Source organism: Anolis sagrei, chromosome 3 (genome assembly GCF_037176765.1).
Source record: "Anolis sagrei isolate rAnoSag1 chromosome 3, rAnoSag1.mat, whole genome shotgun sequence".
In the NCBI taxonomy this organism is placed as follows: Eukaryota; Metazoa; Chordata; class Lepidosauria; order Squamata; family Dactyloidae; genus Anolis; species Anolis sagrei.
In genome coordinates this window covers 217,065,557-217,082,090 of record NC_090023.1, presented here as the reverse complement: position 1 = coordinate 217,082,090, position 16,534 = coordinate 217,065,557, and the positions used below count along the sequence as shown (strand labels likewise).

At 39.6% G+C, this 16,534-nt stretch overlaps 1 protein-coding gene across 2 annotated transcripts in view; it reads left to right on the top strand.

Annotated features, from left to right (window-relative positions):
• ARMH3 (armadillo like helical domain containing 3) overlaps positions 1-16,534 on the top strand; it is a 158,906-nt gene that overhangs the window by 32,856 nt on the left and 109,516 nt on the right. For both annotated transcript variants that reach the window (XM_060768246.2, XM_060768249.2), the window contains exons 14-17: positions 1,383-1,476; positions 5,478-5,579; positions 8,569-8,627; positions 10,345-10,410. In XM_060768246.2, coding sequence (XP_060624229.2) covers positions 1,383-1,476; positions 5,478-5,579; positions 8,569-8,627; positions 10,345-10,410 — 321 coding nt within the window. The remainder of the gene's footprint in view (positions 1-1,382; positions 1,477-5,477; positions 5,580-8,568; positions 8,628-10,344; positions 10,411-16,534) is intronic.

Below are 16,534 nucleotides of genomic sequence, written 5' to 3'. Positions count from 1 at the left end.
AGACAGCTTCTTGTCAACAGGAATCCTATGGTGAGGGAGCTGTGCTTGTGTAACTGTATTGGTGTAGGTGTTAGCGATGGTGGGGCAGGACATAAATGGCCACAGCAGTTGAGAAAGAAGTAAGGCAAAGTAATTCTAATCATTGAAAGAGAGCTGCCAGTTCTAAGTAGCTTTTTTTCTCCAATGTGAGGCTTATGACTAGGTTTTCTGAAGCAAAGTGTTTGCACAGACTAGATTAGTCCATCCTCATCCAAGCACATTGCCTCTATGGATGCCTTGTATTTGACACGAGCTTCCTTGGACCTAGGAGACTCCTTTTTCTGATGATGAGAATGACAACTTTATCTTCTTCCTTTGTAGTTACTGCTAACCCTTGGTTAAAAGTGCAGTCAGTAGCCTAAAAGACCATTACATTGACACAGTGCATCAACAGGTTTTGGGAAAGGGATGACCTTTAAGATCATAACTGTTTGAAAAACCTGAATCTCCAGAACCCTTTTGGAAGCTGCACCTTTTGGAGATTAATTGGCATTCAGTACCAGTTGGAAAATCATAACCTTTTTGAAAAGTATGATCTTCTTGAGAAGAGCTGAAAACCCATTGAAGTGAATTCTCTCTTTTGTGTATATATCTACTAGCATTTGTGCAAGGCAAATTAGGTTTCTCAGCTGTTAGACTGATATACCTTGTTATGTCTTTGAACTGTTAGGAGCAAAGATTATGCCACTGCACAAAATATACATCAGATCTTCAGAAGTATTATTTCAGTTGCCCAAAAGCACGTACTCTCCCATAAAATACATTTGGTTTTAAATCATGCTCTCAAGAGACAAAATAAGTAGTATTCATGAAGAATACATGAAGTTTACTTACAAACTTAATGTATTCAGCATACAGGTACATTGCTTATCAGCTGAAAGTTTAAACAGTAAGTTCTCTAAGGCATTATGTTGCAGTCTCTTCTCTGTTGTATACAGACTAACACAATACTCTTTTCAGTCTAATACATTACTGAACACATTCTAAAACACTGACTTCTAAAATGGAGTCTCAGTCTGAAGAGTCCCAAATCTGATCGCATGGTTTGCAGTCCCTCCCAAAACCTCAAACAACATAGAGTTAAGGAAGCTGTATACCAAAATATACATATATAATACAGTAAGCAACCTGAATTATATACATAACATAACTAGTATAGGAGGCTTGAAGAAGGTTGCTATTCCCAGCAACAGGTTTTTGGACTGAGTGCATTTTTCAGTGTTTCCATATGTATGGGGAGCAATTGACAATTTCAGTATGGAGTATAAGTCATGTCAACTAGTGAAGGAGAAATAGAAGAATAATGGAGCTTAATTGGTATAATATATTTGTTTGATCTCCAGAGTCATCCTGAAATTGGTTTGGTGACAATGCCAGAAAGCCCAGTTCCAACGACTCCAGTTACTCCACTTGGGACCACACCACCTTCTTCTGATGGTGAGCTGTTTGATTTGTTCTCTGATTGTATATGATGTGCCTATGCTTAAACAAACTAGCACCTGCTCCTTTTGTCAATAGCAAGATTTTCACTTGTACCCGGAACCAGTAGAATAAATCTGTAGCATGAGGATTATTATGAATTGGCCCCAGATAAGGATTTCCCTGTTTCTATTTTTGTTATGCAGGAAGGCAGTTGGCCTTAAGTAGAAGCCAGTTTGCCATTAGGTGTGCAACATTGCAGTTGGTCACCCTGGAGAAAACAAATTCAATATCTAAACCTGACTGCATTGTTTATTGGTGTATGTTGACTGCTTTATGCATCACTAGTGACTTAGTAGAACAAAGTGATGGGTTTGAATACAACATCTGAGGGTGAAAGCTGCATGTTTTACCCTCTTACAGCTGCTATTCAGGTCACTCTGATATCCTAGCAGAGGAGTATTCTTTTCTGGGAAGATAAATTCTTCTTGGTTGCCATGGATATCAAAAGCTTCAGTTTTAAAAAATTATGTCTTCTACCTCTCTGCATATGTATTCCATATGATGCTGAGGGTTGGGAGCTGCTTAGGCTTCTTTCAGATTGTCACTGCAAATGTATCCACCCACACACTTTTTTATGCAGCAAGCAAAATTGTGCTTACCTTAAAAAATCTTCCCCCTCCGCCTTCCTCAACTCTAATCTACATAGATAAACGCAGACTGTTGCAGACAAGCATAGTGAGCACTGCCTTTCTGCTGCCGGGAGGTTGATTAACAATAATAGGGGAATGTTCAGCTTGACCTGCATCAGGAAAGGTTTTTGTTCTTTCCCTGTAATTCTCACACACAGACCTTGTCTTCCCAGTCATCCAAAGCATGCCTTAACTACTTTTTGGTTTCCTAGATTTTGGCTTTCTTTTTTAAAAAGAAATGCTGGGCTTATTCCATTCCATTCACCCTTGCAGCGTCCTCACAATCTATTTACGTATTTATTTACTACATTTATATGTCACTCTGCTCACCCCGAAGGGGACTCAGAATGGCTTACAAGTTATATGTAAATACAATATATTATATTATTAGTATAGCACACTATTACTACCATACATTCCCATATTGTACTAAACTGTAATAGTATTAGTAATATTACATGTAATATGAAATATATAATTATTATATTGTATTATTATTAATATTATATTGTATTACATTATTATATTATTATCAATATTATATGTGTATACAGTATATTATATTATTAGCACAGTACAACATCAGTAATACATAAGCCTTAAATTTAGAAACAATTTAGAAACAAAAATGTCTCTTAGCTTACTACATACATCCGATTTAAAGTAAAATGACACTTTTTCTTTGGGTTAGTGCATGTGTCAGATTCAAGGCCCACGGACTGAATCTGGCCTGCCATGTCATTTTATGTGGCCCTCCAGATGCTGGACTACAGGTTCTGTATTTCTCATCATTAGACATCATGACTAGAGCTGTTATGAATTGTGATACAACAGTGGTTCTCAACCTGTGGGTCCTCAGATGTTTTGGCCTTCAACTCCCAGAAATCCAACAGCTGGTAAACTGGGAGTTGTAGATCAAAATACCTGGGGACCCACAGGTTTAGAGCCACTGTGATACAGTAACCTGGAAGACTGAAGTTTATTTTGTTTCATTAGTATGATGGGGTTTAAATTTAGCTTCAAGTCTTGTAAATGTGATGCCTTATTTTTAAAATGTCCTTTAACCTTTCCCCAACCTCAGACCCACAAATGCTATTAGGTTGCAATTCTCATTATAACCAGTCTGCATGATGGATAATCAAAAGTGGTGGGAGTTGCTGTTTAATATCTGTGGACCCAAATAGGGTAAAAACTAAAAAGCAAACACTATATTTAAAATTATAATGGGCCCTCTTCAACGGATTCTCCATCGATGGATTCAATGGCCCTTTGAATGCAACCATAAGGCTGATGTGGCCCTCAGTGAAAATGAGTTTGACACTCCTGGGCTAGTATTTTCAAGCATTTAAGTGAGACCCTTTACATGTGGTTCTGGTCGCTTTTCCACCTCCTTAAATTTGCAGACAGTTATGGTTTGCTCAGCCTCTTGTTTGTAACAGTGATTAAATACTCTTTTCCAGTTTCAAAATAATCCCTTTGTGAAAGAATCAAAGCTGCAGGAAGCAAGCAATGCTAAACAATAACTTTCTATAGACTTTTTTTTAAAAAAAAAGACTCACCTTTTTCAGTTTCATGAACTGTGTCTAAGATGCTTGTCACCATGGTATCTTAAGTACTGAATTCACTTGCTGCTGTTAAATATTCATTCATAGCGTGCATCATAACAGCTCCAGAAGGGCCCGTTATAGCTACTGAATACGTATTAGCTAAATCACTGTGTGAATTACGGGTTGTATGGAAAGGTTGTGTACTTGTAGCTTATGCTGTCAAGCAATGAACTGAGGGCAGCCTTCTTTCTGGTAAAATTTGGAGGAATTACGCACACAGAATGTTTTGTCACCAAGCTGACCAGTCTCAAGCTGCCTTGTTCTCATAATTTCTCTTTTCTTTTACAAAAGCAAAGCCAGGAATATATGTTTAGGTTTTATGTTATACAACATTTGGTTTCATCATTTGAGAAACAGGCTTCTTAGTGGTAGACAGTATTAGTGACCTAAGAGTCCGTATAGAAGGAAAGGAATTATATATTTGCTTGAGTTTCTGGTGAAACTGGGATCTGGGCTTCTTCTCTTATACCATATTTAGATAAATTTTTGATGAGTGATTGCAATATTTGAAAAGATTTTACAAAAAAGTGAAACCAGTGATGTGGTTGTTGTGGAATTGACCAGTTAGGAACAACTCTAATGGAAACTTAGGACTTTCTTTCTTGTAAGACTTACTTATTTAGGTGATCCCTAGTAGGATGATGGTCCTCTAAGTCTGGTGTCTTGGTGATGGGTTTGTAGGTGGCTGTGGAGCCCTATTCTAGATCCGCATGTTCTCCTGCAGTGAGAACATTGGTTTCCAGGTGGAAGGCAGTCCCGGTCAGCGTTGGCTTGACACGCCTTCCTCTTGGCACTTTTCTCCCTTTCACCCTCCATTTGTGCCTCTTTGAATTCTGCAGCACTGCTGGTCACACCTGACCTCCAGTTAGAGTACTTAGGGGGCAGGGCTTCCCGGTTCACGGTGTCTATGTCACAGTTTTTAAGGTTGGCTTTAAGCTCATTGTTAAATCTCTTTTCCTGTCCACCAATGTTATGTTTCTCATTCTTGAGTTGGGAGTATAGTAACTGCTTTGGGAGAGGGTGATCGGGTATTCGGACAATATGGTCAGTCCAGCGGAGTTGATGGCATAGGAGCATGGCTTCAGTGCTGGTGGTCTTTGCTTCTTCCAGCATGTTGACATTTGTTCGCCTGTCTTCCCAAAAGATTTGCAGGATGTTTTGGAAGCAGCGCTGATGGAATTGTTCTAGGAGTTGAGTGTGATGTCTGTAGACAGTCCACGTTTCACAGCCGTATAGCAGGGTTGGGAGGACAATCTCTTTATAAACAAGCACCTTGTTCTCCCTACAGATATCCTGGTCCTCTAACACTCCCTGCTTCATTTGGAAAAATTGCTGCACTCGCAAAGCTCAGGCGGTGTTGTATTTCAGTGTTAATGTTGACTTTTTTGGAGAGGTGGCTGACAAGGTGTAAGAAATGGTGTAGAAAATGTTGTAAGACTACACCTGCAGAACAGAATAATGGGCAGGTGGCAAAATACTGTATTGTAAAAACAATAATTTCCATGGACATTTTTGTAAATGTTTGCCATGGAAGATGTTCCCTTACTGAACCAATTTATCTTTATTCATGTTGGCCCAGGGCTTGATTGATATTTGGTGACATTGTAAACAGTTGTGAAGATAAGGAGAAATGGCTGTGAGTTTTGAAGCTGCCATAGCTGAAGTCATGAGGGCTTTGCAAACTGCTGGTGATGAGTAAATTTTATTTGACCTTTCCTAGTTATAAGCACTGTGGAGCTGCCGCTAGATGCTGATGTGCAGACCAGCAACCTGCTGATAACTTTCTTAAAGTACAGCTCCATTGTCATGCAAGACACCAAAGGTAAGCAATTGTATTGTGCAGCGTTTCGTTTCTGAAAACTGTTGAGAGGCAAAGAGGGTTTTGTTTGTTGAGCTGCATACAAAAGTCTACCTGGACTCACCATAGAAGATGTTCATTGTTGAGACAATGAACAATTTTCTCCTTGTAGGATGACAATTACTGGAGACTGGGTAGACAGTTTAAAGTGAAGGAAAAGTAAATACAGTAGAAAAAGTAGATCACAATAGCTAGAAAAATCCCTGTATGCCTTTGCAAGTAGCCAAAGTGGATTCAGATTTTTTAGAATGGGGCTGAGTTCTTTGGCACATAATGCTGCATTTCTAGGAAAGCCAAAAGGCACCGTGTCTAAAACACTTTGGGACAAAAACAAAACACTTATTTTTTATGTTTTACATTTGTTGGCTGGTAAAAAATAGCTTAATATTGATTGGTATAAGAAAATTTTACCAGGGTGAATATAATTGAAAATGTTTCCAAATACAAGTTTCCCAACTACCAAGAAATCCTCTACCGACAAGAAATATTGTGGTTTGTTTTTGTGTGCTGTGCAAAATTAACTCATGGGTTTGTGTGGGATATTGTTTGCACAGGAACCATCATCCTCTGCAAAGAAAATAATATTTCTGTGTTGAAGTATGTTTATCTACAGAAAATTCCTCTTTCTGTGTAAAAATACCATGTGTGAAACTGCACAATTTTCAAATATTTTCTGGCATTGGGAAGAAAATTGCTAGAATTTGCCTATGTTACCTACAAGAGCAAAATTTGAAAAAAAAAACTCTAATAAAATGTGGAATATATAGAAAGTTTTGCTGAGATTTTGATTTTTGAATTTCTTCATAAAATGGTGTCCTGGACCATAAGCTGCAATGTCCAATGAAAAAGCATATTGCAAACATCACAGTTTTGTTTACCACAAGAAAGGCATTCCTGGAATGAGCCTACAACATTTTGCTTGGTATCCTATCTCTGAAAGCATCCAAAAACATCTAAAGAAAGAGTTTTAGGTATTTTCTACCAAGTTTTGCTTTTGTGGCATCATTCAGTTCATGTAATGCATGGCAACATTAAATGATGCAACACAATCTCTCTGTCTCCCTTGTGCCTGGGACAGCAGGCGCTGCAAGTTAAGTTGAATTGGCAAACAATAAGGTATGCCTTTTGAGAAGGAAATTATGTTTTTCCCCTCTGTAAAACACATTTTATTTAGGATTGTTTCTAGATTCTGCGTATTTGTTTTTAGACTGGGATGTAATTGGTCATGGATGAGTAATCTTGTCAACCATTGGAAGGGTTGAATTATTACTATTACAGCTAGAGTGGTATTGTATCTTCTTGTGCATCAGCCACACAGGTTTTATTATTTTCTTACTGATTTATAGACCCACTCTCCAATTCTCAGTGTGGCTAGCATTTTATAAATAAATCCCAACAAGCACCATTTTCATGTTAGTATCTCCCATTTGGTAAATGTTCTCTTGTGTGCCTCTTTGTCAGTTTCCTAACTGCACAGAACTCTTTACTAGCAGAACTTCAATACATCTCTTTCTTGGTATCTGTTATAAAGGGCAAAAATGGATGCCATCTCAAGGGAGCTGTGCCATTTTTTAACACACTAACACTTGTAAAGAGTAGTAAGCTGTTCCAGTGTTATGGCATAAATGTTGGCTCAGTGTAGCAGCAGATTCATAGCCAGCAGTCTGTGATTGAACATAGTACATCATCTTTAATGTGAATTATCTAAAGCCCAAATATTTAGCATTGAGTAGTAGTGCTTGCCATGTAATTCCCGAGGAGGCAGCTTTACTTTGGCAGCACCTGATCAGTAAGCCTCAAGGTTTTGCAGTGAAAAGATAACAAGGCTCCAGAGTAATAGCACTCTCCAGGGCTACTTCCTCTTTCTTGCTTGAAAAGGTTTTTAGCTTGTTCAAGCTTGTTTCCAAACTGTCATCACTTAAGATCAGGAATGTCATCTACCTTTAAATATGTCCATGTTTAGCTATCACTCATTACCAACAGAAATGGTTTGAACGTCCTAATAAATCATGGCTTACCCTTACTGGAAGGAGCCACGAAAAGCCTCCAACTTGTGGACAACCACCTTGCCAAGATAGACATTTATCAGTGCCGTTTTTTTTTTCTGTACTTGGAACTATAGCTATGTCTTCTAGACTTGCTAGCATCTGGAAGCTAATCTAAATCCATATTTTTAGACAGTGGGGCCTCTGTATCTATGGATTCAACCACGCACAACTTGAATTTTTTTAAATCCAAAAAGCAAACTTTAATTTTGCCATTTTATGTAAGAGAAATCATTTTACTACATACATCATTGTGTATAATGGGCCTTAAGCATCCAGGGATTTTGGTATCCACATGGGGTGGTATTCCAGTCCTGGAACCAATCCCAGTTGATGCGAAGGATCAACTGTATACTTTAATGGGAAACCATTAACCATAGTTTGTTTATTTATATATAATGGGATGCTGTGGTAAACTGTGGCTTCCAGACTTGTTTCCTTGCTTACGCAAAGTGAAGAACCTGAAGAAGAGTGAAGGGGATATATGAAGGTCAAGTGTCTCTTGACTTATTAAGCCAAGATCTGACCATCTGAACTGAATCACCGAGAGCTTGTTACACCATCCTCTGGTCTCACTGCTACTGGAAGAGACATTCAAACAGAAATAACATCTTTGCAGTAGAATAGATCAGTGGCCTAATTCCATATTGAAAAGCAACTGCAAAGATTCATACTGAAGATGGAAAAGGAAAAGATGGTAGCAAATCTTTTGGTTGAAAGCAAATGCCTTTGGGTTTTTTCTTCTTGTTTCTCTGCTATGGTAATAGCTTGGCATTAGTGGATGAAAAGCTGCTAGTAGTTCAATAATTCTTCTGCTCTTCTGATGGAGCTGTGTGTTTCCTAATCTATATACTGGCCCTTTGGCACATCAAAGCGTTCATGTGAGACCCATTTTTATTCATTTGCAGATGAACATAGACTCCACAGTGGCAAGCTTTGTCTGATTATTCTGACCTGTATAGCCGAGGTAGGTCCTTTTGCCTATATAGTCCATCTTATTAACACATGCATTAGTTTCAAGTTTATGCTATATTGGCATTTCTTTACCTCTTATCTTCTGGAAGCTGAGCTGTGACCTGTGTGCTTCTAGAGTTTACCAGTTGCTGTCACCCAGCACAGTGACTATCCCTCATTTTTTTCCTGTTACTTATGTTCAAGTGCAGAATGGTTTAGTGAGAGTCTGAGAGTATACTTAGGTCCATCTGTGCTTTCCAAGATGTGAATGTGGGCATCTTTGGCAGATCTCTGATCCCATTTTGTTGGGGGCAGGCTTCAAGACCCTCAGGAAACACATGCTGTCAAAAATGTCAAACAAATAAAACCAGAAACCCATTTCTGTTTTTCTAAGATACTGAACAGTGTAGAGTGCTCCTGTGACCTCTTTAAAAGGTGAAGCATTGCTCCTGGAGGTCTCTTGGGAAGATCAAAGGTTATAGAAACAGATCTGATAGACACACTTGGTGTATTTTTGTTTTAAAGGAAGAAAGAGGCATATTATTCAATCAAGAGAAATGCAAATGTGGGAAGGGAACAGTAAGGCATGGCTTTTAATGTTATGCCTTGGTGCTTTCCTATCTCCAAAAAAGTTCTGTTATTTTGATGGATCAATCACATGCCCAAATACAGGGTGGACAACTGCATGGGCACCAAGGGCCAATTTCTCCCCAGATCCAGCCCTCATGGCCCATGTGTAAGTCCAAATAGTTCTGCTTTCATCTGCAGTCTTTCTCACAATACTGATAGAAAGTGACATTATGTCACTTCCTGACATCATTTTTAGAGGTAGTACAGAGAAAAACATTTATTTTGGGATAGTATGGGATTATGGGGTGTAGCTTTGTGTACTTTCAAGCATTTAGCTTTCTATGTAGATTTGCACAAAGCCTGGCAGATTGCACCAGCTAAAACATTTGGGAGGCTTGGGGCTGGTTGATGGCTTCGGGGGCTGCCAAAGTATGTACTTTGCCCAACTGTATTCTGATAATGAGGGTGAAAGACTGGGTTCGCTCAGCATTAAAGCAAGTGCCTTCTGTCTATAACAAGTCCTCTCTGTCTTAGCTTGCCCCAGCTGTTGGTCATATTGCCTGGAGATGATGGGAGTCACAGACCAGAACATTTGGAAGGCTCCAGTTAGGGGAAGGTTACCATATAAGAAAACTATTTAGTATCTTGGATTTTTGAAGTTGCACTTCAAGGTCAAGAAGTAATTTCTTGCTCCATTTGAAAACCAAAATTGTTTGACTCCTGTGAGTTGTCTTGGAGTTACTGAGGGACAGTTGGCACTTGGTATCTATGGGTTCTGAATCCATGGATTCTGCTAGCTATGATTACACAGTATTTGGGAGGGGGGAGTCCAAACCTTGATTTTGCTTTGCACCAAGCACTATGATGGTGTGTTGCTTTACCCTGCTGTATCCTCCTGCTACTTTACAGGTTTTTGGGTTTTCTTGGTCACTTGTTTGAGCTCTTCGTCATTTTATGTATGGGACATCACTTTACTATGCCATTATATATAATGGGAAGCAAGAATTCATGGATTTTTGTATCTACACTGTAGGTGTGTCCTGGAACCAAAAGCTCAGGAGATATCAAGGGCCCAGTCATAACTACAGTTACTTATGTTTTGATGCATCCCAGCACAGCTTTTAAGTATCCGTATTTAAGCTTCTTTCTTTCTTCAATAGGACCAATATGCAAATGCTTTCTTGCACGATGACAACATGAATTTTCGAGTCAATTTACACAGAATGGTGAGTCTCTCCATTAAGAGTTCTGGTTTAACAGTCTGGGAATAGAGTCTTAGATTCATTGGCTGCTTAGGACTTTTTTCATTTAGTACAAACAAGTGATTTGGCTTCAGGGATGCATGGTGGTGTTAGGAAACATTTGAAAGTTCACTTAATGTGAATTAAATACCATATAAGTATGTTAAATAACTGAGGTAGCTAAAGAGCTTTTTTCAAGGTAATTCTAATGCAGTAGAACATTATAAATTAATCCTTCAAAGACCCAGATTAACATAGAGCTGCAGATGTAACCCCACTCCTCTGTAACAAAAATCTGTCACTCAACTACAAAACTTGAACAAATATAGTGAATAAAATATTGAATTGGCCCACATTTGGGTTTCTGGGAATCCAGGCTAAACTGTGGAGTGGCACTTTTAAGCTACATTAATAAATGATTTGTCTGGAGTATGCTGTACAAACTAGAATAAAAGTGTTTTTATATATGCAGTGGCACAGATATTCAGGCTTGCAGGATGCTCCTTGATTTCCAATTTAGGGATTTGTATAAGGACTTGTTCATCTGGTGTAATATGATAGAGCTAGAAATTTACTCTTGATGAAATGTCTGGGATTCTAATAGCTTTTGGGAAGATTTTTTTAAAAAAATAAGAAATATGCAATTTGCCAACAAATTGTATTACAAAACTGCAAAAAGAACTTTAGTAAAACAGGTGATAAATATAGGTCATATGCGACCAGTTTCTCCCAGGGACACAAATACAAGACTGGTTGATCCTAATGTAGTTAAAATAGTCAATGTTTTCCTTATTTACCTGCCCTAGTTCTCTATTGGTAATTTAATTGCCACCAACATAATCTAAAATGATAGACAATCTGCAGTTAAATACTTTGGAATATGCAACCTCTCCAGTTCCCTGAGTAGGTAATGTCTTTGGAATGTCTTTTCCAACTAAGTAGAGTCAAAACGTGATTCCTTAATACCAAGCAAGCAAACATGACATGAAAATAAAGCCAGAAACTCCTATTCTGGAACACATGAAAATGGTGACTTTATTTTGAAAATTTAAAGTTGCTTTCACACCAAACAACTCAAGGGGCTAACTTAAGAAACCGAATCAGTTCCCATGGAGATGCTATCTGTCTAACACCCAGCATTCCTTTCTTTATCTTTCAAGCACTGGGAAAACCTTAATTGCCTTTCCTTGGCATTATCTCTCCATAACTGGAGGCACTGAGTTATAGGCAACAACCCAGCCTCTTCCATCTCCTTCGCCTCTTTCTCGAGGTCAGGAAGAGCCTCCGGCAGCGTTTCCTGGGAAACATTCTTACTCAAAGCAGATTTGTCTGTGAGGCAATTCCCATCATCCTAAGAAGAGGTACTTTCTCCCCGAGCCACTACAGGAGTGGTGGGCACCAGTTCAGGAGCACAAGGCCCCACCACCAAAGGGCCCCCCTCCTCCACAGAACAGACTTCAACACTTTTGCTCCTTTAAAAGCAGCAGTGATAGCACACTGAATAATTATCTTTCTCTCATAATTTGCATGCTCTCTAGGTCTTCCATACTATAAGTTTGTTTACTTTGTTTATGAAGAGTAATTCTTTAGCCCATGTTTAATGATTTGAGCTATGGGTACCTTAACCAATCCCAGTGTACTGGTCCTCAGCATAACCCAGATCGCTCAGTGCATCCCAAGGAGGCTCTGAAATGTGTATGTCCTTGAATCTTGGTGTAGGATCCTTTACTTACTAAGGTAGCACCTTCATATATACAGGTTGAGTGTCCCTTATCTGGAATTATGAAATCCAAAATACTCCCCAAATCTGAGATCATCTGAGATGGTGATTGGGTAGTTTTGTAGAGGAAGAAAGGGATTTGTATAACAATGTGGAGACAAATGTAGGAGAGGCTGAAGGTGACATCTAGGTCTCGGGTGGGATGCTGTGGGAAGCAATGAGTTACTGTTTTGGTGTAAATATGTGTGTATATAAATGAGAGAGAACATCCATGCATATAGGTAGGTGATTGGGGGAAGAAGAAAGAGTATACTGTATATACAGATGACTGCTGATTCTAGGCAGAAAATAAGTATACATACACACGGATGATTGATAACTTTAGGTAGGTGAAAGTGTGTGAGGATATCTGATTATCCAGAGGGAAAAAGAGAACTATATATAGGGGAACGATGAGTTGGCTTGCAGAATGGAGATGCGTGGACAGACAATAATAGGTCGAGGTATTGAATTTGGAGGAAATGGATTTCGGAAGGACTGTAGCTTTAAAAAAAAAATAAGGTTAGGGAGTGAATTCATTTTATAAGATGATTTAGAGACAAACTCTGGAATATATTGGCTTCGCCTCTGTGAGATCATTATTTTGTGATTCTGGTTATAAAATATATGGTTTGGTATTTGGGGCTCATAAACAGCTTATGTCTGGTACTCAGTTATAGTCATCATGTATGTTTTGTGATTAGTACAACCCACCTCCAAGGTGGCTTTTTTGGTTGGTGCTCCCGAGTTTTTCAGACTTCCAAATATAGCCATAGACCCAAACTGTTTGAGAATCCTGTTCTAGAGGAGGATTTTCTGGAGGCAGCAGTTAGGAATGACAAAGCTATAGACATTTACATTTGAAGAACCTTTTTGTCTGTTTTTAAGGTGGAGTCCCATGGAATATATCTTGGATAATCTTAGGAACAATCAATACCTTGACCTGTAGGGACTCTTGAAATGTCCTGAAAAGAGTGTTAATGTTTTGTAGATGGGTCTTTTTAAATGAAGTGCTTAGGGCGGACAAGAGAACTGGGGTGAAGGTGATAGGTACATTCAGTGATGTTCTTCATTGTCACAGACATGGACTTAGCTGAGGGAACCAAGCCTTACTCTCTTTTTATACAGTGTCTCATGAACATGGCTTCTTAGGACTAGGATTCTGAGGTAGATAACTGTAATTAGCCCTGTCTGGACTGGTTCTCTGTCCCAAAGTGGAAGGAGCCTATTCCTATAGGGGGCTATAGCATTCATTCCAGTCCTCTTGCAGAATGTTAAGCCCTGCCTTAAAGCAAACCTGCATAATTGGCTCCAAGTTGTAATGATTTGCAGAATCTACATACTTCTTTTGGGGGGATGTTGTCCAGACATAATGCCAAATGTGGTTTGGTATAATAACCTGTATGGCCAGTGAGGAAACATAGTCTTCTTTTCTTTTTGGTTGTCTTTCCTTTTAATACTGCAGTTATATTCCTCTGATCCTGGTGTTTGCCAAGTAGCAGTTTGTTGTTGTTGTTGTTCATTCGTTCAGTCGTCTCCGACTCTTCGTGACCTCATGGACCAGCCTACGCCAGAGCTCCCTGTCGGCCGTTACCACCCCCAGCTCCCTCAAGGTCAGTCCAGTCACTTCAAGGATGCCATCCATCCATCTTGCCCTTGGTCGGCCCCTCTTCCTTTTGCCTTCCACTTTCCCCAGCATAATTGTCTTCTCTAGGCTTTCCTGTCTCCTCATGATGTGGCCAAAGTACTTCAACTTTGTCTCTAGTATCTTTCCCTCCAGTGAGCAGTTGGGCTTTATTTCCTGGAGGATGGACTGGTTGGATCTTCTCGCAGTCCAAGGCACTCTCAGCACTTTCCTCCAACACCACAGCTCAAAAGCATCGATCTTCCTTCGCTCAGCCTTCCCTAAGGTCCAGCTCTCACATCCGTAGGTTACTACAGGGAATACCATGGCTTTGACTAGGCGGATCTTTGTTGCCAGTGTGATGTCTTTACTCTTTACTATTTTATCGAGACTGGACATTGCTCTCCTCTCAAGAAGTAAGCGTCTTCTGATTTCCTGGCTACAGTCTGCATCTGCAGTAATCTTTGCACCTAGAAATACAAAGTCTGTCACGGCCTCCACGGTTTCTCCCTCTATTTTCCAGTTGTCAATCATTCTTGTTGCCATAATGTTGGTTTTTTTGACGTTTAGCTGCAACCCGGCTTTTGCGCTTTCTTCTTTCACCTTGATTAGAAGGCTCCTCAGCTCCTCCTCGCTTTCGGCCATCAGAGTGGTGTCATCTGCATATCTGAGGTTGTTAATGTTTCTTCCAGCAATTTTCACCCCAGCTTTGCATTCATCCAGCCCCGCACATCGCATGATGTGTTCTGCATAGAAGTTAAAAAGGTTGGGTGAGAGTATGCAGCCTTGCCGTACGCCTTTCCCAATCTTGAACCAGTCTGTTGTTCCGTGGTCAGTTCTGACTGTTGCTACTTGGTCCTTGTACAGATTCCTCAGGAGAGAGACAAGGTGGCTTGGTATGCCCATCCCAGCAAGAACTTGCCACAATTTATTATGATCCACACAGTCAAAGGCTTTAGAATAGTCAATGAAGCAGAAGTAGATGTCTTTCTGAAACTCCCTGCCTTTCTCCATTATCCAGCGGATATTGGCAATCTGGTCTCTCGTTCCTCTGCCTTTTCTAAACCCAGCTTGAACATCTGGCAACTCTCGCTCCATGTATTGCTGGAGTCTTCCTTGCAGGATCTTGAGCATTACCTTACTGGCATGAGAAATAAGGGCCACTGTACGGAAGTTTGAGCAGTCTTTCGCATTTCCCTTTTTTGGTATGGGGATATAAGTTGATTTTTTCCAGTCTGATGGCCATTCTTGTGTTTTCCATATTCGCTGGCAAATGGCATGCATCACCTTGACAGCATCAAGTAGCAGTTTAGGTTTCCATTTTATCCAAATTGGCAACTATAGGCAAATGCGTCCTTTAGTTGCTGCTATGTTTGAACAATGTTCCCAGGGTGATGAATGCCTTTAAGGTTATATTTCATTGAGGCCAAGTTTCACAAATTAGACATGTGAAATGCAAGTCAATTTAGCATTCCTTAAAAACATGCATTAGCCAGGAGACAAATGGGCTTTGGACTAGATTAGTGTAAAGGCAGATGAAATTAGAAATTAGAAATTAGAAATTGAGAACATAGTGTCTCATGAACATGGCCCATGTTAAGTATTGTAATTTTTGGGTCCTGTATTGGGGAAAAATAAAATATAAATTAATTATCTAGCATTAGCTGAGTAAAATGACATGCATTGCAGCTCCTATAATCACAGGTAGTGATTACTTCGTGTGGTAGTCACACATGTGTGTATAATCTGTTTGTGCATGTCATACAGTGGGATGTCATGATTATAGAAGAATGAAATTGTGCAAGTAGAACAGTTAGAAACTAAGGTGAATTTTTCACTCTGGCTATAACATTTCATAGATAAGGAAGTTTTCACAGTTCTAGTTGGGAACTTAGTGCTGTCTTTGCCTTACCACTATTATTTCCCCTGAAAACAAGGAGGCTCTAGGCACCTGGGAAACTTGAATCCATTGGATCTGGAAGCCTCCTCCCTGTGATGTGTCCATCTTCTGAACATATTGCCATTATAATTAATCTTGAGTGTATCATACCCTGGATTAATATAGTCAACTCCCTACATTTGTCAGGGTTAGGAACACTGTGAAAGTGCAAAAAGTACATATAATTCCAGCACACACACACCCCTCAATCACACTCACTACACTACACAACACTACACTACAAATTTCTTTTGGCTAATAGGTCTGAGCTGCATCAGCCTGAATTTAAAGGCCTTCTTTGCCCATATTTTTTGACACTCACTATTTTTCCTACCTCTTCTGTTTCTTCTGCTCACCAGGACACCCTGGTCTGTATCAAAACCTCAGCCTGAATATAGGGAGCTGGTGGGTAACTGTACTAGCGAGTAGGGGAAGATGTGGATCAGTGAGAAGGACTTTAAAGTCAGATGGAGGCTTGTGATGGAATGATAGATAGTGGAATTTCAGAGAGGGGAGAGAGGAAGGAAAAAGTTTAAAAGCTGGATGCTATTTTGATGGGAAGGTGGGAAAGGTGCAGTGGCAGAAAGGATTAAAAGCTGGGTGTTTTCTTGACAGGAAGATGAGGAGGGAGCAACAGAGGAATGGGTCTAAAAGCTAGATGTTGCTTCCATGGGAAGGTGAGGAGTGAATAACAGACATCAAAGGGTTTAAAAATTGGCTGGGAAGGTGGCAGGTGATTATATTTATATTTATATTCTTCTTTAAACTCTTGATTGAGATGCAAAAT